The sequence below is a fragment of the Gadus morhua genome, chromosome 22 (assembly GCF_902167405.1).
Source record: "Gadus morhua chromosome 22, gadMor3.0, whole genome shotgun sequence".
Taxonomy (NCBI): Eukaryota; Metazoa; Chordata; class Actinopteri; order Gadiformes; family Gadidae; genus Gadus; species Gadus morhua.
The window spans coordinates 4,883,294-4,907,743 of NC_044069.1; the positions used below are offsets into that span (position 1 = coordinate 4,883,294).

A 24,450-nucleotide genomic window follows, 5' to 3' on the forward strand; every position below is an offset into this window, starting at 1 on the left:
TATGACAAAAAACAATGGATTCACAGATTTCTTTCATCTTTATTTCCTCAAAGTCATAAAGAAGCAATAGCCTATGTATAAAAAGAGTAAAATAAACGGTAAAACTGAAATGGGTTGATCTACAGACGTTTCACACTTCCTTTTGAAGATGTCCATAGTGCTCAAATCGGACCTCCCATTCCCAACAATAAGTCACTTCACAATACAAATCCACCACATAGAAGTGGACCGTAACCTCCCTTAAACACTGATACCGTGGCAGAAGACAGCTAAAAAACATATACTAAACCAAAAACCATGATCACTGCTAAAAGTAGGCTAGCGCGTTTGTTAAATACACTGCAGAATTGAAAATCAAAAGACAGCAACTTTTTATTTCAATAATTAAAAAAGAACTAAAACATTACAATAAAAGTCCAAAAAGTGTGAAGTTTGATAAAAAATGGAATCCGTGGGATTTGTTTCCATTCCATTACCCAGAACATAATTACAAGAGATGAACGACAAGACCCACATCGGGCCTTGATAGCACGGAGCCTAGGCGTTTCCTAGGAGGGTCATCCCGAGCTCGGGAGCTGAATCCGGGCAGGCCTCCAGGCGCGCCAGCCGGCTCTGTTCCACCGCAATGGCCTCGGCCGAGTGCTTGCACTTCTCCGAGCCGCACTGACAGGTGAAGTACTTGCTCTTGATGTCCCAGAAGCGGTCGCCGTAGTCGAACCTGGGCACCGCAAGACAAGGAAGGTGAGGAGGGAGACGTTAACATCAACAGGTCGGTCGTCACTCGCTTTCTCAGGCAAGGTGAGAGACAGCTAGTTGATAATCAAAGAGAGGTAGATGGAGGACGAGGTTGACATTTTAAACAGAAGAGAGGAGGAAGTGGCAGAGAGAAAGGAGGAAGGGACAGAGGGGAACGGTTTTTTTTCGAACTGATGCCCAACTAAGGGTGCGTCCCAACAGTGTCATTCTGGAGCAATTCTGCTCGCCCTGGCAGTTCTCAGTCTGAGAAGCGGTCCAACAGGTTTTGGGAGGGAACCTTTTACACAGGTCTAAAGACCTGTACGTTCTAAGGATGTTTACATACTAACATTGTTGACATGACATGTTGAAGGAACCCTGATGTTAACCCGTGCGAACCACCTGTAGGTTCTATGGTTCTAAAGTGGGCGGGCTCACCCAAGCTCCTGGCCGTTGTGGATGTCCCGGGAGCTGAAGAAGGCGATGCGAGGGAAGCGGAGGTCCTGGTGCAGCATGAACACCCGCACCGGGATCAGGTTGGGGTCGCACAGGTGGTTGATGAAGCGGCTGATGTTGCCGTAGTAACGGGCGTCGATGCAGTACACCTCGCCGTCCTGGGTGAGAGTGGGAACGGTAGAGGAGGGGGGGGGGGAAGAGAGAGAGAGAGAGAGAGAGAGAGAGAGAGAGAGAGAGAGAGAGAGAGAGAGAGAGAGAGAGAGAGAGAGAGAGAGAGAGAGAGAGAGAGAGAGAGAGAGAGAGAGAGAGAGAGAGAGAGAGAGAGAGAGAGAGAGAGAGAGAGAGAGAGAGAGAATGCGAGAGGTAGGGTCACAGCAAAGGACAAAATGGGCCCACAGATTTGATTATTTTTATTTATTTGCGGGCCAACATGACTCATGACTCAAAACAGAGAAAGGTGTGTGTTGGGACTCTGCTGAATCAAACCTTGTTGTCCAGGTCAAACAGGTACGAGTCGTCCTCCCGAACGTCTGCCTCCGCGTCCGAGATCAGCTCCCCCACATACCTGGTAGGTCCCACAAAACGACAGTCAGTGAGGCCAAAGACACATCTACACTATATAAACTACAGTTACACACATAACTACAGTTAGTGAGGCCAAAGACACATCTACACTATATAAACTACAGTTACACACATAACTACAGTTAGTGAGGCCAAAGACACATCTACACTATATAAACTACAGTTACACACAAAACGACAGTCAGTGAGGCCAAAGACACATCTACACTATATAAACCCACAGTTACACACATAACTACTGCTATTGATGCCAGAGACACATCTACATAATATAAACCTAAAGTTATTGAGGCCAGAGACCTACTTGATGTAAACCTGTTATATAAACATACTGTTACACACATAACTACAGTTAATGAGGCCCAGAGACGCATCTACTGAATATAAACCTAGTTACACACATTTCCTGTGTATATATTTGGAATATAAACCTAGCGTTGGACACAAAACTATAGTGAGTGAAGCCCAAAGACATATCGACTGAAAGAAGAACAATTTCCCCCTACTTAATATTTCTAAATGCAAAACACACGCCCAAACTAACGCTTCACTAAATTATATGAACGAGAATTTTTTTTTCATTAAAAGAAACAAAAAGGAAATAATAAAAACATGATTTCATTAGACAATCTCAGATACAGAATATACATTAGAACACACACACACACACACACACACACACACACACACACACACACTTCGGGGGGGAGGAACACACACACACAACACACACACACTACCACACTCACATGCACACAAACACGCAGGCACGTATACACGCACACACACGCACACACACACACACACACACAGTGTGTGTGGGACTCACTCGCAGATGAAGCTCCCCTGGGGGATGTCCTGTAGCGCCCGGACACCCCAGCCCATCTTCTCCGTCCGGTACAGCTGCAGGCGCACCCTGGACACCACCGAAGAAGAAGAAGAAGAAGAAGACCATGAAGAAGACTAGGACCTCCATGGGGTTCATTTCAAAGTAAAAGTCCCAACCGAGGTGGACTGGGTACAGGATATGACCGGTTATATCCGGTACGGACCATGGCGTGAAAACAAACCATGCAAAAAGCTGAAGCCTTCAGAATGTAAAATAAATTTATAATCTAAAAAAGTTTTGAAAATAAACCCATAATCTATATTGCGTGCACAACCAATTGATCATATATCACTATGATATAACTCTATTCCATAATTTGAGCATCATTAATAATGAAATAAATCCCATGCAAATACAGAAAACCGAATATAATATATACTACTCCCTCCCATCTCTCTTTCTCTCCCCTCCCCTTCTCTACTAGATATGCGAGTCTAGATCCAATTGTGTGCGTTGTGTGGTTGGGGGGGGTCCTCCGGGGGTCTTACTTGATGCCGGCCTGGACCACGCGGTTTTTACAGGAGCGGAAACAGGAGCAGGCCAGGTTACACTCAAAGATGAGCGGGGGCTCGATCTTATTGAACTCCTGCAGCAGCCGCTGGTCCTGGGGGGGGGGGGGGGGGGGGGGGGGGGACGACACTGGGGGTCAACGAGGATGGCAGTAGCTCAGGAGGTAGAGCGGGTTGGCTGGTAACCGCAAGGTCGCTAGTTCGATCCCCGGCTCCTCCTAGCCGAGTCTCGAGGTGTCCCTGAGCGAGATGCCGCAGCCTAACTGGGTTGACTTCCGCCGCCGTCGGTGTGTGAAGGTGTGCATGAATGGGTGAATGTTGGGCAATACTGTAAAGCGCTTTACCATCAACGACGTATGGCTAGACAGGACTGAACACCTCTAGGTTGGACCGGAGACCACTAAATATGACCGGACACCAATAAATATGACCACTAGATATGAAAGAACGTCACTAACTGGACAATGTACCTCCTACTCTTTTTAATTATGTGTAATATAGCTCACTTTTTAATGACTTATTTAATGGACTTTTACTGTTTGTCCATTTTGTAAACATGACCACACCAAACATGACTAAACATGACCGAACATCATTAATTATGACACACTAAGCAGTACTGAACATCATTAAATATGACTAGACAAGGCACAGTCACATTTAATGACATAAAACAAGGAACAGGAAAGTCTAGCTCTATGGGTTAAAGTATTGAGGGTTCAAACCTTGATGTCAGCACTCCTGTGCACTCTGATTAATGAGTAAAATAACACACTGGGACCAGACTTAGGACAAAAACATGCTGGTATCCTCACTTTGGTTCGCTTGGTTATTCAGTAACTTAGCTGTTCCCTTTATCCAACGCAGCTTAGAGTGAATCAGAAACCATTAAGGAGCTTGTGGGGGTTAGGGGGGCATCTTGCCCCTTGGACGCCCATGTCTCTGCTACGGACACTGGGGATCGAACCCAGAACCCTCGGCCACCGCACTGACCGGCGGTAGCCTGTAGCAGTGATGCTGACAAACGCAAAGCTCCAGTGAGGTCTCAGGACGCTCTCTGGTTTGGGGTTAAACTCTTGTCAGGACTTCATCGTAGAAACATGAAGTCATGCATTTAATCATAAAGGACGCATTCCTCGGGTCAGCTGACCAGGTCGGTGGCCCAGTTTAGCGGGAGGACAGTTTAGCTTAGCAGGACGATGACAGTGTAGCTTAGCCTGACAATAGCTTGGCTTAGCGGGACGATAGCTTAGCATATCGGGATGATAGCTAGCTCCGAGGGCTAGGTATTTAGCTTAGGGGGTTGCTACCTTTGCCTAGCAGATTGCAATCTTAACCCCTAGCTCTGTGGTTGTTGTAGAGTTGTACAGGGACCCGCCCTGATATGGAAACCCAATGGATGAAAATACAACAGGCTATAGTGTATTCAAAACTCTAACAAATGTGAGTCTATGTGTGTCTAGTTCCAGGGGACTGTGTGTGTGTGTGTGTGTGTGTGTGTGTGTGTGTGTGTGTGTGTGTGTGTGTGTGTGTGTGTGTGTGTGTGTGTGTGTGTGTGTGTGTGTGTGTGTGTGTGTGTGTGTGTGTGTGTGTGTGTGTGTGTGTGTGTGTGTGTGTGTGTGTGTGTGTGTGTGTGTGTGTGTGCTCACCTTGTCGTACCAGCAGCGGATGCTGAGCTGTCCACAAAGGCAGTTACTGGAGGAGCAGTCATCAACACAACTACAGTGCTGAACACGGACACACACAGTCAGACCATTGACTCACTATCTCAACAACACAGCAACGCACACATCCATTAGACACAGCTGCAGAGCTGAGCACAGACACACACAGTCTGACCATCGACTCACTAACACAACAACGCACACATCCATTAGATACAGAGTGCTGAACACAGACACACACAGTCAGACCATGGACTCACTAACACAACAACGCAAACATCCATTAGATACAGAGTGCTGAAAAGACACACAAAGTCAGAACATGGACTCAATAACACAGCAACGCACCCATCAATAAATAGAGGCGCACGGGAAAAATATGACATCCATTCATGCTCACAAGAATGAGATTAAACCATTCATAAACCCGGGGGGCAGAATCAGGGACAGGCCTCTAGGTGTGACGTCAGGGAGGAAGTGAGGGAGGAAGTGAGGGAGGAAGTGAGGGAGGAAGTGAGGGAGGAAGTGAGGGAGGAAGTGAGGGAGGAAGTGAGCCGGGACAGACCTGTAGGTGGGTAATGTTGCGGTCGATGTTCATGGCCGACGTCTCGCAGTTCTCCGAGATGTACTTGTAGTCCGACGGGCAGCCCTCCTCGTCCACAGCGTTCACACAGGGGATGGGCACGTTCTCGTAACCCTGGGCGACGTCACTGGTGATGGGGGGGGGGGGGGCAACGTTATGACAACATCAGATTACACCTGCTAACATGTCTCAATTCAAGCATGGTGTATGGGCTGGGGTGATTCTCGTCTGAAAGTGTTCTGGGTTCGATCCCCCGATGTTCTCAGTGTTCCCTGAGAAAGACGACCCTTAACCCCGGCCTGCGTCTGATTAATAACCCAATATTATTGAATCAGAGCGAATGCACGGTGAGGAAACATTCATTCTACCCGACACATTCAGAGCTGGCGTGAGCTCCACCTGGTTTGTACGCTAAAAAAAGTAGCCTACAATTACCTAGCTACAGTAACCGTGGCTACTGGGATGTAACGATCAATCACCCATCTTCCCCAGGTCGATCAATAACAATCTAAAGTACTATAACTGATAATAAAATCGTATTTTTTCCATACACTGCATAACATTTCATATTTGATGGATATTATCTACATCTATATCTCTGGATATGTAGATCTAGATATCTAGATCTATCTATGATCTAATCTTGCTCTTCCTTAAACTGCGTAACAAACCACATTCTATACTTATACATCTATGTATCTATGTGTAAGAGGGAGACGACGGACAGGAAGTGACATCACGGCTACCTGCTGACGATCCTCTCGGTGCGCAGCGCCCGGTTGGCCACGCCCCGGCGCAGCTTCCTGTTGATCTGCAGCGCCACCCAGACGGGCGTGTCGGGCTTGGCCAGGCTCAGCGGGGTGTCCCCCTCCCGGTTGGTGGTGTCGATGTTGGCCCCCCGGGACAGGAACAGCCTGACCCCCCCCCCCCCCCCCCCAGTGCAACACACACACACACACACACACACACACACACACACACACACACACACACACACACACACACACACACAGAGATAATGACACACACACACCGATAATGACACACCGTAACCATGACGATGACCTGTCGACGTTATGACCACAACTCCCGGTTGCCCAACAGTAAAGTATAAAAGGAAGATCAATACATATATAAAATGAAGAAAACATTGAAGGAAATGGACTATTAAAATAATAATAATAAATACAATTTATATAGTGCTTAATATGGTACTCTAAGACGCTTTGGAGAAAAAAATACATGCTGATCCTTTGCTAAGGCTCTCGGCTTGGTGGCGTTTCTTCTCATTTTTCGGTCACTATCGTTAATCCTCGTTCGTGTGTGCTAAAGTAACTCTGTGATATCGTTACGGGACTTTCTCTTACTGGATCCTAAGCACCATCCGTTTGTGATTAAATTGTGGGGCCGTGGGAATGACTAAATATATACAATGTCAGGGCGACTGAAAGACGTGATATCATGCCACCAGGTGTGTGATACGTGATACGGCGTTACAAGCCGTTTGAATATGTGTCCTTCCCCGAGCGCCAGTAACATCAGTGGTGGTAGCATCCACCACTGATAGATGTATAACGGATGTTTGCTACGGCCCACTGGGTCGGCTGGTAGACTGATCAATCCACACTACATCTAGCTGGACACGCCCACTTGTGATGTCAGAAGAGGCCGATTTCAAACGGCTTGTGGCGGCTGTTCACACTCACACACACCTAGTGGTGTAATGTCACCCCTTAAAACCAAACCCCCACGTTACACGCAGAGCGGGGTGGCGTGGAGGAGGAGGACTGTTGGAGGTGTGGTCGGCGGGGGGGGGGGGGGCATGGCTCTGATGACTCACGTGACACACTCCAGGAAGCCCTCGCGGGCGGCGATGTGCAGCGGCGTGTCCCCGTGCATGTTGACGGAGGACAGCGAGCAGCCGGCGTTCAGCACCAGCTCAGCGATGTCCACGCTGCCCGCGAACGAGGCCCAGTGGAGGCACATGTTCATCTCCTGGAGAGGGGGAGGGGGGGGGGGAGGGAGAGGGGGGGAGAGAGGGGGAGAGAGAGGAGAGAGGGAGGAGGAGGAGAGAGAGGGGGGGAGAGGAGGGAGAGAGAGAGAGAGAGGGGAGAGGGAGGAGGGGAGAGGAGGGGAGAGGGAGGAGGGGAGAGAGGGGGAGGGAGAGGGGAGAGGGAGGAGAGAGAGGGGGGGAAGGGAAGGAGAGAGGGGATGGAGGAGAGGGGAGAGGGGGGAAGGGGAGAGGAAGGGAGTGAGGGGGTGGAGAGAGAGGATTTGGGGAGGAGGAGGGGGATAGGAAGAGAGGGAAGAGGTAGGGGGAGTAGGGAGAAGGGGGGGTGGGAGAGGGGAGAGAGACAGGTCGGGGGAGAGAGGAGAGGGGTAGGAGGAGAGGGAGGGGAGAGAAGAGGGGGAGAGGGGGGAGGAGAGGGAGAGAAGTGGAGAGAAGGGAGTGAGAGAGGGGTAGGGGGAGAGAGTTGAGAAGACGGAGGGGGGGGAGAAAGAGGAAGTAGCTTCATTGAGAGAGAGTGTGATGCAACAGCGGGGAATCTAACCCGGGTCGCTACAAGGCGTGCTGCCAACGTGGTGAACACACCAGCACACGGGGTACACTCTCAAGGGTTCGGCATTTGAACCTCCAGGTCTGTCCGTGTTAGCTTGAGTTATGGTACATTAACGTTGAACAGTGTTTTACAGTACTCTCGACTCTGTTGACCCCGAGTAGTACTGTCAATAAAAGATCCCACAATGCATTGTGGTGCCCCTTCACCCGTACATCGAGTGGGGACTGCACCTAGCGCAAGAGACAAAGTTCAACGCCAATAACGTGTCATTCCCCCTCCTTTCACCGTCACTGTACATAAAACAACGTTACACAAGACACACTAAAAAATAAGTAAACAGTTCCCCAAAGGAGGCGGTAACCATGGCGACCTTGTCCTGGATGGTGACGTCGGCGCCGCGGCTGAGCAGCGCCCGGATCACGTCCATGTGCTTGTGCTCCGCCGCCCAGATGATGGGCGTCCAGCCGCCGCTGTCCTGCAAGCACCAACACCAACACCAACGGGGTCAGGGGCCACGCAGACAGGAACAGGAAGTGATGCGCGGGGCGACATCACTTCCAGGCACGCTTGGCATTTGATAAGAGCGTCTGTGGGACCCTTGACGCCTACTCGTTATTTTTGAGTTATTTTTAACGACAACGTTTGGATTTTCAAGGGTGAATAACATAATAGTCAAGTGGGTTCATTCGGAATACAAAGAGTTTTATTTTGAAATTCCCTTGCATTATTTGCATAATACCCTAAAATGAGTTGATGGCTAATTGATCCACACGGCTAATCGGGAACCCTGACGCTGCAGTCTGTAATCCTGTTGTTGCCACGGAGACCGTCTCCCACCTCACCTGGGCGTTGATGTCCACCTGTCCCGTCTCCAGCAGCAGGTGGACCAGCTGTAGGTTCCCCTGCTTGGCGGCGTGGTGGAGCCCGGTGTAGCCGTCCTCCTCCTGAAGAGACATCGCCATCACATCACCATCACCATCACATGACACATCATCACCATGACGATGACCGTTGCCTCGTCCTGAAGTGACGTCACCACATATCACCACCACCATCACATGACACATCATCACCATGACGATGACCGTCGTCCTCCTCCTGAAGAGACATCGCCATCACATCAACATCACCATCACATGACATATCATCACCATGACGATGACCGTCGTCCTCCTCCTGAAGAGACGTCACCATCACATCGTCCTCACCACCACCGTGACGATAACCACCACACATCACCATCACCATCGCATGAGACGTCATCACCATGACGATACCCATCGTCCTCCACCCGGGAGGACATCACCATCACCGTGACGATAACCACCACATCACCACACATCATCATCACCGTCACCGTGACGATAACCACCACATCACCACACATCATCATCACCGTCACCGTGACGATAACCAACACATCACCACACATCATCATCACCGTCACCGTGACGATAACCAACACATCACCACACATCATCATCCCCATCACCACGACGATAACCACCACACATCATCCTCACCATCCCCATGACGATAACCACCACACATCACCATCACCATCACATGATATATCATCACCATGACGATACCCATCGTCCTCCACCTGGGAGGACATCACCGTGACGATAACCACCACATCACCACGCATCATCATCACCATCACCATGACGATAACCACCACACAACGAAACTTCCCCTCACACCACCACCACCACCACCACCCCCATCTTCCCCATCACGCCCCCTCTCCAACACCACCACCACCCCCCTTCATGTGGAGGTGGGTCCTTGGCCCTGCAGGGGGGGGGGGGCCAGTAAGACGCTCACCACGTGGTAGACGGAGGCCCCGCACTGCACCAGGTAGCGGGCCACCTCCACGTGGTCGCTGGTGATGGCCTCCAGCAGAGGGGTCCTCGTGGTCTTGTCTTTGGCGTCCACGTTGGCGCCCGCCTGGAAATAATACAAATCGAGGCGGAGGGTTCAGGCGAGAGGGCAAAGGAACAACAGAAAGTATCCAGTCAGGGATACTATTACTTTATTAATAATTGGAGTTGTTTATTAATAATGGATTGATTTAAAAGAGGGAGGTGTTAGGCTTTACCAAAGAGGGAGGTGAGAGAGGAGAGAGAGCAGAGAGGGAGAGGGAGAGAGAGGGGAGAGGGGGTCGAGGGAGAGAGAGAGAGAATAGGTCGAGCAAGGGAGGATGTAGGCTTTACCAGGGAGGGAGGGAGGGAAAAAGAGGAGAGGGGAAGAGGGGGGAGAGAGGGAGGTGGTAGGCTTCACCAGGGAGGGAGGGAGAGAGAGAGAGGAGAGGGAGGAGGGAAGAGGGGGGAGAGAGGGAGGTGGTAGGCTTTATCAACGAGGGACAGAGGGATGAGAGTAGGTCGAGAGAGGGGGGAGGGAGGGAGGTGGTTCGCTTTACAAACGAGGGAGGGGGAGAGGGGATCGAGGGAGAGGGGGGGGGGTCTACCTGGACCAGCATGTAGCAGAGCTCCAGAGCTCCCCTCTGGGCAGCAGCGTGCAGCGCGGACCGCCTGCCCTGGGAGTCAGGCTGGCTGGTGGGATCCATCCCCTCCACTGGGACGCGCACACACACACACACACACACACACACACAGGCGCGCACACACACACACACACACACACACACACACACACACTAACAGTCAGGACAAATTAAACTGGTACGACGGTCTCTAGCATCATCCTCCATCTTTGTGATGGCGGCATGTGACGTCATGTCTTGAAGTCTTGGCGTGCGAATGATGTAATGTGATGACGTCACGGGGGGCCACTCACTGAGCATGAGCAGAACCTTCAACACCTCCCCCTGCTTGGTGGCCGGGAAGAGCTGGCGGGGGTGGTACCGGAGCTTCTTCCTCCTGGCCAATCAGAAGAGAGAGAGAGACAGAGGGAGATAGCAAGGAGGGAGAGAGGGCGGGGGGGAGGAAATTAAAAGAAAGAAAGAAAGAGAGGGGGGAGTAAAGAAAGAGAGGAAAGAAGAAGAGAGTAAAGAAAGAGAGAAAGAAAGAAAGAAAGAAAGAAAGAAAGAAAGAAAGAAAGAGAGAAAGAAAGAAAGAAAGAAAGAAAGAAAGAAAGAGAGAAAGAGAGAGAGAAAGAAAGAGAAAGAAAGAGAAAGAAAGAGAGAAAGAAAGAAAGAAAGAAAGAAAGAAAGAAAGAAAGAAAGAGAGGGGGGAGTAAAGAAAGAGAGAAAAGAAGAAGAGAGTAAAGAAAGAGAGAAAGAAAGAAAGAGAGAAAGAAAGAAAGAAAGAAAGAAAGAAAGAAAGAAAGAAGAGAAAGAAAGAAGAAAGAAAGAAAGAAAGAAAGAAAGAAAGAAAGAAAGAGAGAAAGAAAGAAAGAAAGAAAGAAAGAAAGAAAGAAAGAAAGAAAGAAAGAAAGAGAGAGAGAAAGAAAGAGAAAGAAAGAGAGAAAGAAAGAGAGAAAGAAAGAGAGAAAGAAAAAAGAAAGAAAGAAAGAAAGAAAGAAAGAGAGGGGGGAGTAAAGAAAGAGAGAAAAATATCCAGCACACTGTTGTTAGAGTTCTGGCCGCAGAATACGTTTTTAATTGACATGAATGTTTTTATGTCAATTTGTCACCAACCTCTCCATCGGCACGTGGGTCTTCAGCCCGTTGCCCTCGGCCTCCTTCAGGCCGCTGGAGGAAGAGGCACCATCCAGGAGGGAAGGACGGCTGGGGAGACAGAGGGGCACGTTAGACCAGTGAGGACAAAGGACGCTGTTCTTCCGTCAATCCCAGACGGTCCAGAATATTAACGTCAATAATCAGCGTTTGGCGATATCTAAAAACCTAACTCAAAGTCGCCCTGCTTGACCTGCGCAAGCCGCCATGAACCAAAAATGACGACGTCATCAAAGTCCCTCGCGTGCGGTTCACCCGGCGATTAGCCGCGTCCACACCGATGTCGGCGCCAAACGGCGACTAAAAACACCAAGCGATGACTAAGGACAACACATTTCCACACCACTCTGACGCCGTATGCCTACGGCTGCTCGGTTGTTGAGAAAAATCATAAATCGCGATTATTTTGGTCGATATTTGAATCACGATGATTCAAATTGTAATTGAGATCTTTGAAATGTCCCCTTAAAAAAAATTAAAATAAAATGTTCAAATAGAAAATGTTCAAATCAAAAAATATGGTAGAAATTGATATCCAGCTGCAACTTCTATAAGACATTTAATAGGGATGCACCGAAATGAAAATTCTTGGCCGAAGGCCGAAACCGAATACCTAATGTGTCTTTCAATGTTTTTCATTCATTTTGCTTTACTTTTTCGCCGTTGCATAAATCAAACAATTAAATGTCCTTTATAAACTTTTATGTCTTGCTTTTCTATAAAAAAAAATCAATTACAAATTTGATACAAAATATTTATTTAATACTGAACGTTTTCTAACATTCCAGCAGACATTATAGCAATAATCTAAGAACAATGTACCTTTAAATAAATGAGTAAACCTTTCTTTTTTTTTATAAATAAATATAAAATGTTCGGCGTATTAGGTTCGGCCTTTTTACTCCTTCGGCCGAAACCGAACATTATGTTTTGGGCCATTTTCGGCCGAACATGTTCAGTGTCCAAATATTCGGTGCATCCCTAACATTCAATAATAAAAAACACTTTGTATATTTTGAATGGTTTGACGCAGAACGTCCGCTGACCTCTCTGTGTCGTGCGTGAGGATGGCCTTCTGCAGCGCCGCCCTGCTGGGCCCCGGGGGCAGCGCGCTGGGACACACCAGCCCCCCGTTGGGCAGGCAGAGCGAGGGCCCCGCGCTGTCCACCCCCTCCCCCTCGCCCCCCTCCGACGCCGGGGGCCGGGTCTCCGTGGCGACCGACGAGGACGAGGCCAGAGGGTCGGAGGCGGGGCGCGGGGGAGGCAGGGGGGCCGGGGGGGGGGGCTGGGCGTGGTGGTCGGGGTCCCGCGGGGGAACGCCGTGGCCACGCATACGCGCACTGTAGGGGGGTGGAGAGAGGGAGTGAGTGAGAGGGAGTGAGTGAGAGGGTGAGAGGGTGTAAGTGAGAGGGTGAGAGGGTGTGAGTGAGAGGGTGAGAGGGTGTGAGTGAGAAAGTGAGTGAGAGGGTGAGAGGGTGTGAGTGAGAGGGTGTGAGTGAGAGGGTGAGAGGGTGTGAGTGAGAGGGTGTGAGTGAGAGGGTGAGAGGGTGTGAGTGAGAGGGTGAGAGGTTGTGAGTGAGAAAGTGAGTGGGTAAGTGATAGAGTGAGTGAGTGCGTGAGTGAGTGAGTGAGTGAGTGGGTAAGTGATAGAGTGAGTGATAGAGTCAGTGAGTGGGTGAGTGAAGAGTAAGTGATAGTGAGTGAGTGTGTGAGCGTGATAGAGTGAGTGATACAGTGAGTGAATGAGTGGGTGAGTGATAGGGTAATAGAGTGTTAGAGTGAGAGTGTGTGTGTGTGTGTGTGTGTGTGTGTGTGTGTGTGTGTGTGTGTGTGTGTGTGTGTGTGTGTGTGTGTGTGTGTGTGTGTGTGTGTGTCGGTTAGCCGCAGCAAGTTATTTATGATCAAGCTAATCTTGGATTCTATTATCCATAAACCGATTAAACAGTGATTTCCTGTTTCTAATACAACCTCTTCAATCATTCAATCGTAAAACATTAACAAAAACAATGGTTGGATTCTTTAACGACCCGATCTATCAGTCAATAAAGGGCTGACGTCATGCCACCAGGTGTGAGCGTGATTAGCCGTTGCAAGCCGTTTGAAAATCTGCCCTTTCCCTGTGCCTCAGTGACAACACTAGTGGGCGTGTCCACCTAGATGTACGCTAGATAGATCCGCCTCCCAGCCTATCCAGTGGACCAGAGCAAACGTTGCCTATCCGTCCTAAATCGAGGCGGACACGCCCACTTGTGATGTCACTTAAAACACAGGAAAAGGCCATCTTTTCGAACAGCTTGTAACAGCCAATCACACTCACACCTGTTGGCGTGACATCACCCCTTTAATATAAATAAGGAAGTTGGATTCCGATCAATCAATCAGTCAACCAATCAATCAATCAATCAATCAATCAACCCCTAATCCACCCGCCCCCCTCCCTCCCCCCCCCCCCCCCCGTCGGCTTCTCACCCCACGGGTCTGTCGGGCTTCCCCCCTCCCCCGGCGGGCGTGGCCAGCGAGGGCGCGGTGGTGGAGGACGCCGTTGTGGTGACCACGCCGGTCGCCGCGGAGACGGGCGAGAGGATGGTGACCTCCTGGGCCTCCGAGGCGTCCTCGCCGCAGTGGGGGCAGAACAGCATCCCCCCGCCCCCGTTGCTGCTGCTGCCGTTGTTGTTGCTGCTGCTGCTGCTGTGGTGGTTGCCATGGTGATGGCTGTTGCTGTTGTTGTTGTTGCTGCGGCCGCGGGCGCCGCCCAGCACGGTGACGCAGCCGCGGTGGAAGCGGTGGGCGATGCGCTGGTCGGGACAGCACTCCAGGAAGGTGCCCTGGGGGGGGGGGGGGGGGGCAGGAGGAAGTGAGGTCACAGGATAGAGGCTAGGTGGCTACATAGTGAGCTAGTGGTGAAGGACAGTGGGTTAGGGGGAGTGTTAGGGTGGTGTGTGTGTGAGAGGGTGAGGGGGGGGGTCAAGATTAGGGTGGTGTGTGGTGGGGTTACGGTTAGGGTGGGGGTTAGGGTTGAGGGCGGGGTTAGGGTGGGGTGTGGTGGTTAGGGTGGTGTGTGGTATGGCTGTCACTTTTTATTCGAAGTTCGAATATTCGTTCGAAGGTGGGGTGAAAAGTTCGAATTCGAAGTGTAATTCTCCATTCGAACTGTAAAAATGCGCTATAAAGAAGAGAGCGGCGAGTGGCTTCTCCTCAATAAAGCGGCCCTCCTGGATCCCCGCTTCTCCCGGTTAGTCCACCTTTCCCCTGCACAGAAACATCTCGTGACTGAAAGCCTCTCACACGAGCTCACTGAAACAGAGACCGACACTGATCGCACACGACAGGGAGAAAAGTCAGCTGCTGCGCTGGGCGCGATGGGGAGCCTGTTTGGGGACTTATACAGCACGGCTGACAGAAGCAGCTGCAGCGGTAACGGAGAGCTGCGAGACTACTTGAAGGAGACTCTCTCCGCAGATAAAAACCCGCTCAGTTGGTGGAGAGATACAGGGTGTCACAGGTACCCACAGCTTTCAAAGTTGGCGCGTAAGTACCTGTGTGTGCCAGGGACGTCTTTGCGCTCCGAGCGCGTGTTGTCCTCAGCAGGAAATATTGTAAATAAAAAGAGAGCTGCACTCGATCCAGACCAAGTCGACACTTGTTTTTCTGGCCAAATATCTAAGAAATTAAATCGGGCCATGCTGCCTTGTTCTAGCTAAAATCGGCGCACTCCTTTCTTTATTTAAAAATGTTCTATTTGAGTTGTTTTTTTTCAACTCCTATGTTAGCCTATATGAATTCAGAGGCATGTGAAAGTCATTTTCTTTCCGTAAGGAATAAAAAGAGCAGCATGCCGTGTTGGAGGTCGGCCTCACAGATTGTTCGTTTATATAGGCTGTGTGTGCCATGGACGACATGCACTCCGCATATCGCGCTCCGAGCAGTTATTGTTAATGTGTAAAAGACAGCCGCACTTGTGTGTCGGAGCTTCCTCTTGTTGTGTTTACAAATGTGTTATCAAAGATGTGTTTTTATCCTGTGCTGTTATGAATTCAGTAGGTATACGTGATTTCCACAAGAAATAAAAGAGCAACATAAAAAATCAAGACTGTTGTCGTGTTCTATGGGTGGGGGGGGGGGGTCGAATGTATTCGAATTAATTATGGACATTCGAAATTCGTTCGAATTTCATTTTTGGAAAAAGTGACAGCCCTAGTGTGTGGTGGTTAGGGTGGTGTGTGGTGGTCAGGGTGGTGTGTAGTGTCGTGAGGGGGGGTGTAAGGGCGGTGTTCGGGTGGTGTCGTCTCCGTACCGCGAGGCAGAAGAAGCCGCAGCCGGGGCAGCAGTGGTGTTTGACCATGTGGGCGCGGTGGAGGTCACAGAGCACCTGGAGAGCCACGCGGCTCGAAGGACGCATCGTCTCCGCCTTCACCGTCACGCTGAGGCACGCACGCAGCTGGGACACACACACACACACACACACACACACACACACACACACACACACAAATAAGTCTCCGGTTTTGTTCATTGTAGCTTTGTACCTGTTTAGAACCATATCGATTACTAATGCTACATCACCAATAGCTAAATTGTACACTGTTAGATTAGATGACCTATGTATGACTATACACCCAGCAGGACAGGTACAGCATAGTATATATTTATTTACTTTTCCTATCCCTTTTATCCAGAACATAATCTCCTACACGGTCTATAGAGAACATATCTTTACAAACCACTCAATAAACCACATGGCAGATCTCCACCTGGTGGACAACTCTGTCTGTCTGTCTGTCTGTCTGTCTGTCTGTCTGTCTGTCTGTCTGTCCGTCTGTCCGTCTGTCCGTCTGTCCGTCCGTCCGTCCGTCTGTCCGTCCGTCGGTGACAGACAGACAGACGGACACTTAAACACACGGACGGACATCCGTCCGTCCGTCCGTCTGTGTGTCCGTCTGTGTGTCTGTCTGTGTGTCTGTCTGTGTGTCTGTCTGTGTGTCTGTCTGTGTGTCTGTCTGTGTGTCTGTCTGGCTCCATGGGGTTCGGAGCTGTGGGGGGGGTGGCCCTGATTACTGATATTGTGTGTGTGTGTGTCTCTGTGTGTGTGTGTGTGTGTGTGTGTGTGTCTGTGTGTCTGTGTGTCTGTGTGTCTCCGTGTGTCTCTCTGTGTGTCTCCGTGTGTGTGTGTGTGTGTGTGTGTGTGTGTGTGTGTGTGTGTGTGTGTGTGTCACCTCTCCGTCCGCGCTCTCCGTGGCCATGCAGCGGCGGTTGACCCCCGGCCCGGGGGAGTCGACCCGGGGGGCCTCCATCCTACAGCTGCACAGGGGCAGCTCCTCCAGACGGTCCCCCGCATCACTTCCCTCTGCACACAGGAAGCAGGAAGCGTTACACACACAAACAGGAAGCAGGAAGCGTTACACACACAAACAGGAAGCAGGAAGCGTTACACACACACAAACAGGAAGCAGGAAGCGTTACACACACAACCAGGAAGCAGGAAGCGTTACACACACACAACCAGGAAGCAGGAAGCGTTACACACACAACCAGGAAGCAGGAAGCGTTACACACACACAACCAGGAAGCAGGAAGCGTTACACACACAACCAGGAAGCAGGAAGCGTTACACACACACAACCAGGAAGCAGGAAGCGTTACACACACAACCAGGAAGCGTGAATTCTTACACAAACACATCCAGGAAGTGTTACACACACAAACAGGAAGTGTTGCACACACAACCAGGAAGTGTTACACACTCAACCAGGAAGCAGGAGGAGTTACAGTCACAACCAGAAGCTTTACACCCTCAACCAGGAAAAGGAAGCAACACACACTCATCCAGAAAGCGTCCCCGCTAAATGTGTACTTGTAAAAGTACACATTGACACATTATAAAACATCATTATCCACATTAAGACACACAGTACAGTGCCTGCAAAGACGTCACACACACACTGGGGGTGAACCCACACACCGTGGTGGGGCGAGAGAGTGAGGCTGTCGGCAGCAGAGACGTCCAGAGGAACCTCCGAATAGTCAGGGGGCCCCCCCACAGCACTGACCCCAGGCCCCCTGGAGCCTGGAACACACACACACACACACACATTTATCAATTTTTTTAAAACACATATATTTATTTATTTTACATAGGGACATCTTTCCAAACACGCATATTAGTACCAGCACCATTAGTACACATTTCAATGACAATTGTTTTCATAATTATAATATATGGCTATATTGTTATTATTGAACTATATTGTAACATGTTGATTTGTGGTCACTGCTGACGTATGACACAGCCACCACTTGATGCTAGCATAGTGGCAGCAGATGGTGCTAGCATTGTGGCAGTGTAAGTGCATTGTACAGCTGGCGCACAGTGCTAGCATTGGGATAGTGCAAGTGCATTGTACAGCTAGCGCACAGTGCTAGCATTGGGATAGTGCAAGTGCATTATACAGCTGGCGCACAGTGCTAGCATTGGGATAGTGCAAGTGCATTGTGAGGGGAAAAACGGTCTGTCTAGTTACTGGACCAGATACAATGAGACGGAGAGGTAATAAAGTCTGTCGGCACGAGGACCTTGGATTTATTAAGTAAAGTGGCAACGGTTATACAGAGTCATAAAGCATGAGAAATCGAATATGTCTAAGTCCCTAATCAGCGCTGATGGTTCGTCCAGAGCTTCGCCTCCGTGGAAGGTCTGCTTCAGAAGAAGGTCAAGAGTCCCTGTGTGATACAGTCTTATGCTGTATCCTCCTCTCGATGAGGTGTGTGCGTTTGAGGTGTGTGTGGTTCTGTGTGTTTTTGCTTGACCTTGGCTTCCAGGCCCTGGTATATGCATGTGTATCCCTTGTGTTCCTCCTAACGGGGGAGAGCTTCGAAGTGTCTCCTGTGTGATAAATTAAAACGGGGGAGCGCCCCCCCGAAGTGTCTCCTGTGTGATGATTTAATGTGGCTCTCAGGCCCTGGTATGGGCAGGTGTATCTCTTGGTTCCTCCTAACGGGGGAGAGCTCTCAAAATGTCTCCTGTGTGATAAATTAATGTGGCTCTCCCGTTCTTGAGGATGACTGGTGCATTGTCTGAGTGTCTACCATTTGCCTGGAGGAGAAATGCTTCGGCTCCGGCCTTGACCTGACTATATTATCATGTTTGTGTTATGTGTTCGTTGGGTTAGAGCAAGAGTTGACTATATTGTAATGTGTCTGCCATGTGATGTACTCATCAGGCTAGGGTAGGAGTTAGCTATATTTGTAATGTACATGTGATGTACTCAGCAGGTTATTTTTACCAACAATTGTACAGCTAGCACACAGTGCTAGCATTGGGATAGTGCAAGTGCATTGTACAGCTAGCACACAGTGCTAGCTGTATGTGATAGTTGACATGTATCGCATAGCTAGCACACAGCGCTAATCTTCCTCCTCACCTTCATGCATCTCCGAGCCCTGAGCCCCCTCCCTCTGCTGACTCCGCCCAGGCTGTAGCCATGGAAACGTGCCCGGGCCGTTCTTACCGTGGCTCTCCCTCTGGGCCTCGGCCTCTCCGACGCCCTGGTGGTTCAACAACAACACCCACAACAACACAGACTGAGGGGTTAGCCGGGATATCAGGACACTGGCCAGGGCTCGAGGTGTGGTCCGGGAACATGAGTAACCAAGACATCTTGGATACATTCCCAGGTATTGGTAACAACAGGTCAATTTCGCATTTCCATTAGGGCCCGACCGATTCATCGGCCTGCCAATTTAATCGGCCGATTATAGCCTTTTTGAAAATAATCGACATCTGCCAAAAAGACGCCGATTACAACCGATTATTTTTTTGTTTATTTATTTTTTTAAATGTTATTGCGCTTAGTATCCTGCAGATTGCGCTCCTACTCGCCTTGCTAACTAACAACTTTAGCAGGAGTAAAAAAGAGGAGATTGAATTATACCGTACAACATGAAAGCACGCTCGCTCAGGCAGCTGCGCGCTCACCTCACCAATGTACACAAGACGCGTTGTTTGAGCATGTTGTGCCTGTTTTTTGTTTAGGTCCCAGGCCATGTCTTAGCTCGTTTCCCCTCAGCCATGCCAACGTTTAGGAGAGCGTAACTACTGTTGACGGCTTTCAACTGCTGTTGACAGCGCATGCGCTACCGTGCGTATATGTCCCGCGCAAATTTTGTTTTATTTAAAAAAATAAATTAAAAAAAAAACTTTTTTTTTTTTTTTCTTCACCCCTCGTGGTCGACTTGGGATCTGTCGGCGGTCTACTGGTAGACCGCGATCGACTGGTTGGGCACCCCTGCTGTAGACTCTAACGGTGAGACCATACTGCTCAGCACGCACGTGTTAGTCACTGTTCACGAGCGCAGCACATTGGGAGTTAGTTATTTATTTTACATTTTACATTGCACTCATTTTTGACTGTAAATGTATTCTAAAACACTCAAAGGTTCTGCATTCAATTCACATATTCGTCAAAAGTGTTTAAAGTATATTTAAGGTATCAAAAACTACGTTTTATAGCCTTTTTTTTTTTTTTTTTTTAATCGGCCGATTAAATCGTAATCGTAATTTTTCTCTGAAAATAATCGGCATCAGCATCGGCACTCAAAAATCAATATCGGTCGGGCCCTAATTTCCATGCATTTTTTATCAAGATGATACGATTTCACTCATTTCTATTTCAATACACAACATCTGCGGATTGAGTTTCCTTGAGACAAGAAATCTTAGAACTAACATGTGCATCGGCAAAAAGGATTTTTGACTCTAAACCCCATGGGCAAAACAAATCCCGTCAGGAGCACCGGAAAGATTCACCCGCTCCCAGCCGTTGGGCTTGAACTAGACTCACATGGGTGGACATGTTCATGGCGGTCTCTGGCTCCGCCCCCGCTGACCACGGACCTGAGGACTGAACCAGCACATGGCTGTCAGCTCGCTGGTCCACCAAGACAACACTAACCCTAACCCTAACCCATCCTAGCATTGCTATGAGGCCTGCACTCCATCATCACAGGATGTACCTCACATAGTTACACCTGTTGTATCTTGGGCTCTATGCCATTGGTATGATAAATGTGTTTTTGTGATGCAATAGTACAATGTTTCTGTGATTTTTTACATAGAAAGAATCTATTTTGAAGATGCTATTGAAGCCGTTCTATCTTATAGTGGACCAAAGCTGAGGATCCCCTTTCAGTGAACGTATTGTTATATCACCTTGTCAGAGATTTGAATTGGATCCTCTTCATCCTTCGGCTCCTTCAGCCAATCGCTGCTCTCGGCTGGTCCCGCCTTGGCAACAGGCTCCCCCCCCTTGAAACAAGAACGCTCATCAACAGGCTGCGAGATTATTTGCATCAACAATTTTTATTTAACAGCAAAAATGAATTGACATGCAAGTTTCCGGAAAATAACGTCGAAACATACCCTTTGACCTTTCTCCGAAGCACTGATGTCCATCTCGCTTGTGCCTTCGAACATCAGACCCAACCGTCTTCTTTTGGCAGCTGTGGAGAAACAGAGACACTTTAGACAGGGGACACAATTCTCAGGGACACCGAATATGGGGACTTGAATGGCATGCTGGTGTCTGCTTTGTAGTGTGTCGTCTAATAGAGACACGACACTACAAAGAAGACACATGATAAAGACACAGCACCACAAAGAGGACACATAATAGAGACGCAACAATACAAAGCACACTTTTATCCAAAGTGATTAACGGGAAGTGAATGCTGTTCAGGAGCAGAAGGGGGTCAGCGATGGTTCTCAATTTCTACGCTGTTATTGTGAAAGATGAGACCGGACTGTAACGAGACTTCCTGCCACATAAGAGACTGTTGGAACACAACACTACAAAGAAGACGCGAAAGTGCCATAATGGGGACATGGGGACTTATGGCACTTTGGGGTCTTCTTTGTAGCATGTCTCTACAACGATCTCTTGTCCTCTCTGTAGATTAACTCACCGGTTTCACTCTGCGACAGGAGGCAGGCTGAGGGGCCCGACGGCATCACCAGAAAGATGGGCGCCTCAACGCGACTCAGCTGTCCGTCAAACGCACAGAGATTCAGAAAACACACAGAATCCACAGTTATTGATGTAATATCATCATTATGTGAATTCAGTTTGTTACTTCATTAGTATCAGTGTCACTTCCTTAGTGGATGAATCTTTGGGACAAGTGATAAATCTAGCGGGGGGGGAATGTACCAACTGGTTCAATCTATGGGTGGACACTCCCATTTGTGATGTCACTAACGGCCGCGTTTTGAAATGTGAGCCCACTTCCTGTGTTCGGAACGTCGGGAACTCACCTGCGCAGGGGGGGGTCTGTTCATGGTCTTCCTCGCTCGGTGGACCTTCGGCGGGGGGCCGGAGACAGCAAGGCTCGAGGAGGAGGAGGAGGAGGAGGAGGAGGGAGGAGCAGGGGGCAGCGTGGACTTGCTGGTGCCTGGCCCTGACACGCTCATCTTGGCTCTCCCAGGCGAGGAGGAGAAGGAGGCGGAGGGAGAGGAGGAGGTGGGGAAGGAGGAGGAGAAGGAGGTGGAGGGAGACGAGGAGGAGGTGGTGGGGAAGGAGGAGGAGAAGGAGGAGGCGAAGGAGGTGGATGGGAAGGAGGAGGAGGTGGAGGATGTGGTTGAGAGGAAGGTCTTGGACGCGTGTCCTGCAGAGAGGGGGTTAAGATTGTTAAAGATCAACCCTAAACCCCAAACTCACTGAAGTTCAGAGGATAAGTTTAGCTACTTATTTTTTATAGCCACAACCTTGACATTTTCTTTTACAACTGACAAAAGACAACATTAATGTACATTCTCTCTCTCTCTCTCTCTCTCTCTCTCTCTCTCTCTCTCTCTCTCTCTCTCTCTCTCTCTCTCTCTCTCTCTCTCTCTCTCTCTCTCTCTCTCTCTCTCTCTCTCTCTCTCTCTCTCTCCCTCCCTCCCTCCCTCCCTCCCTCCCTCCCTCCCTCCCTCTCTCTCCAAACCACATACACATACTCTATACTTTACACACATATTCCAACCAATAAGTGACCGTTTGCCAAAGAGGTTCTGACCTGTCAGAGCCCTCATTGGTGGAGAGGAGGAGGGTGGGGCGTCGCTATCTTCCGCAGGTTTGGAGGCACGCTCTTTGATTGGCAGCTGAAACAGGGATGCTGAGGAGGTCCCGCCCACAGGCGAAGGCTCCATCTCCTTGACGACCAGAGCTGTGGAGGGGGCAGCATTACCTGCGGGGAAACGCACGCCTCTGGAAGCTATCACACCTGTCTGTTTATAATATTTACATTAACATTTAGGGCATTTAGCAGATGCTTTTATCCAAAGCGACCACATCGCTGTCGGTACAGTAAGGATGTTCATAGAACCAAGTGCCAAGCACTAACAATCACTGGCTTAACCCATCCCCCATTACAACAAAGATAGCAAGGATAAGATGCTACGTGATGCTAAGTTGAAAGTGCCAGGACGTACAACATACAATAAGTGCATACATCATCTGTCTGTATCCATCCATCGGGTCCGGATGTTTTGATACCATGCTCACAATATTCAAACCTCAAGAAATAATAAACTCTGAAAGGTTCAGGGTTCGATACCCAATTTCCTTGCATCTCGATCCTTAATCACCTTCCTCTGTAATGAATCTATCAGGATAAAATACCTCCAAAAAGGTATACTTTGAGGGTAGGACACAACCTCTCTGAAGGCAATGCTACGTGTCCATCAAATCGTCCGACAACAAACCGACCTTAGCTGACCACGTATCGGTCCCGAGTCTAAATCACATTTTAGACCTACCTGTTTGTACTTGATTTGGTGCCGAGGTCAACTCTGCTTTATTTTCTAGCGCATTGTCCCCAAGGGGCTCCTTCAAAAAAGACAAACCCATGTTAGAACGCAAAAAAGTTCCATGAAGTTGCACAAAGTGAGAGTTGCTTCTGACAGTTCAGACCCATGTGCAGGTATTCGCCACCAGGGGCTTCAAACGGGAGTACCACAACACACACTAAATATTTTCGGATCTCTGGAGTTAATATTTAATACATAAACACAATGGATAATGCTCTAGGTTCCCGTCATGATCACACACCGGCAGTGCCTGGCTTAATGAATGATGAATGGGGGGCTTATTGCGCGCCAATACACCGGGCACAGCTGGAGGATGTGGTCGGATCCAGCCCTGCAGTGCGTGCGGTGGTCTTTTCTTCAACCATGGCACTAAGAAACAACACAATATCTCGGGAATGATGCCCAGCAACGACCACACAACCAGCGTTTCTGTTCTGATTGGATTAATCTGTGTCCAGTTAGCGTTGCAGCATAGCTCGACAGAGACAAACCAGCAGCTTAAACCAGCACTGCTGGTCCAGCAGCATACTGGTCAGAAATTTGAGATAATTTCACTCTATGGCGCAACTTGTGACGTTTTTATGCATTGATCGTCCGTCCTACTCCGTGTCTGATGCTGTAAGTGAGCATGTAATGCATTTGCACCTTCAATTACCCAGGTTTCTTTACCTTTGTCGCTGTTTCAGATGCCGACGACATGTTTCCCCCAACTGGTGCTGACCAGTGTTGCCAGATTGGGCCAGATTTCCCCGGCCAATCTGGCAACCCTGGCTGAAGGCCGCTGCGGCCAGGGTTGCCAGATTGGCCGGGGAAATCTGGCCCAATCTGGCAACGCTTTCGATGACGCCATAGCACGTATCTGACGTCGACGTGCCTAGGGCACGCCCCCTTTTGCGGTCCCGTTCGCTGTGGACCAACAGACCCAGGAACGGTTGTCACGTTCCGGCCCACCGTGGAGACATTGCGATATCTGCTTACGAGATCTG

The 24,450-nt window shown here is 49.4% G+C and overlaps 1 protein-coding gene across 9 annotated transcripts; it reads right to left on the reverse strand.

Moving 5' to 3' along the window:
- Positions 1–19: 19 nt before the first annotated feature.
- Positions 20–24,228, reverse strand: ehmt2 (euchromatic histone-lysine N-methyltransferase 2). Of its 9 annotated transcripts, none has more exons than XM_030347410.1 (30): positions 24,134–24,194; positions 23,706–23,833; positions 23,414–23,483; positions 22,672–22,821; positions 21,932–22,281; positions 21,583–21,661; positions 21,041–21,120; positions 20,831–20,926; positions 20,463–20,522; positions 19,044–19,167; positions 17,585–17,689; positions 16,839–16,969; positions 15,920–16,063; positions 14,095–14,450; positions 12,672–12,965; positions 11,587–11,676; positions 10,785–10,867; positions 10,456–10,562; positions 9,813–9,935; positions 8,825–8,926; positions 8,353–8,457; positions 7,262–7,416; positions 6,168–6,335; positions 5,404–5,548; positions 4,824–4,901; positions 3,154–3,269; positions 2,606–2,692; positions 1,678–1,756; positions 1,174–1,349; positions 20–718 (listed from the first exon to the last, which is right to left on the reverse strand). In XM_030347410.1, exons 4-30 carry the CDS (start codon positions 22,802–22,804, stop codon positions 538–540), a joined length of 3,747 nt encoding a protein of 1,248 aa, XP_030203270.1. In that variant the 5' UTR covers positions 22,805–22,821; positions 23,414–23,483; positions 23,706–23,833; positions 24,134–24,194; the 3' UTR covers positions 20–537. The 9 variants fall into 9 exon arrangements, with proteins under 9 accessions (XP_030203270.1, XP_030203267.1, XP_030203271.1 ...); XM_030347407.1 differs by having other exon boundaries at positions 22,672–22,842; XM_030347411.1 differs by having other exon boundaries at positions 24,120–24,165.
- Positions 24,229–24,450: the final 222 nt, after the last annotated feature.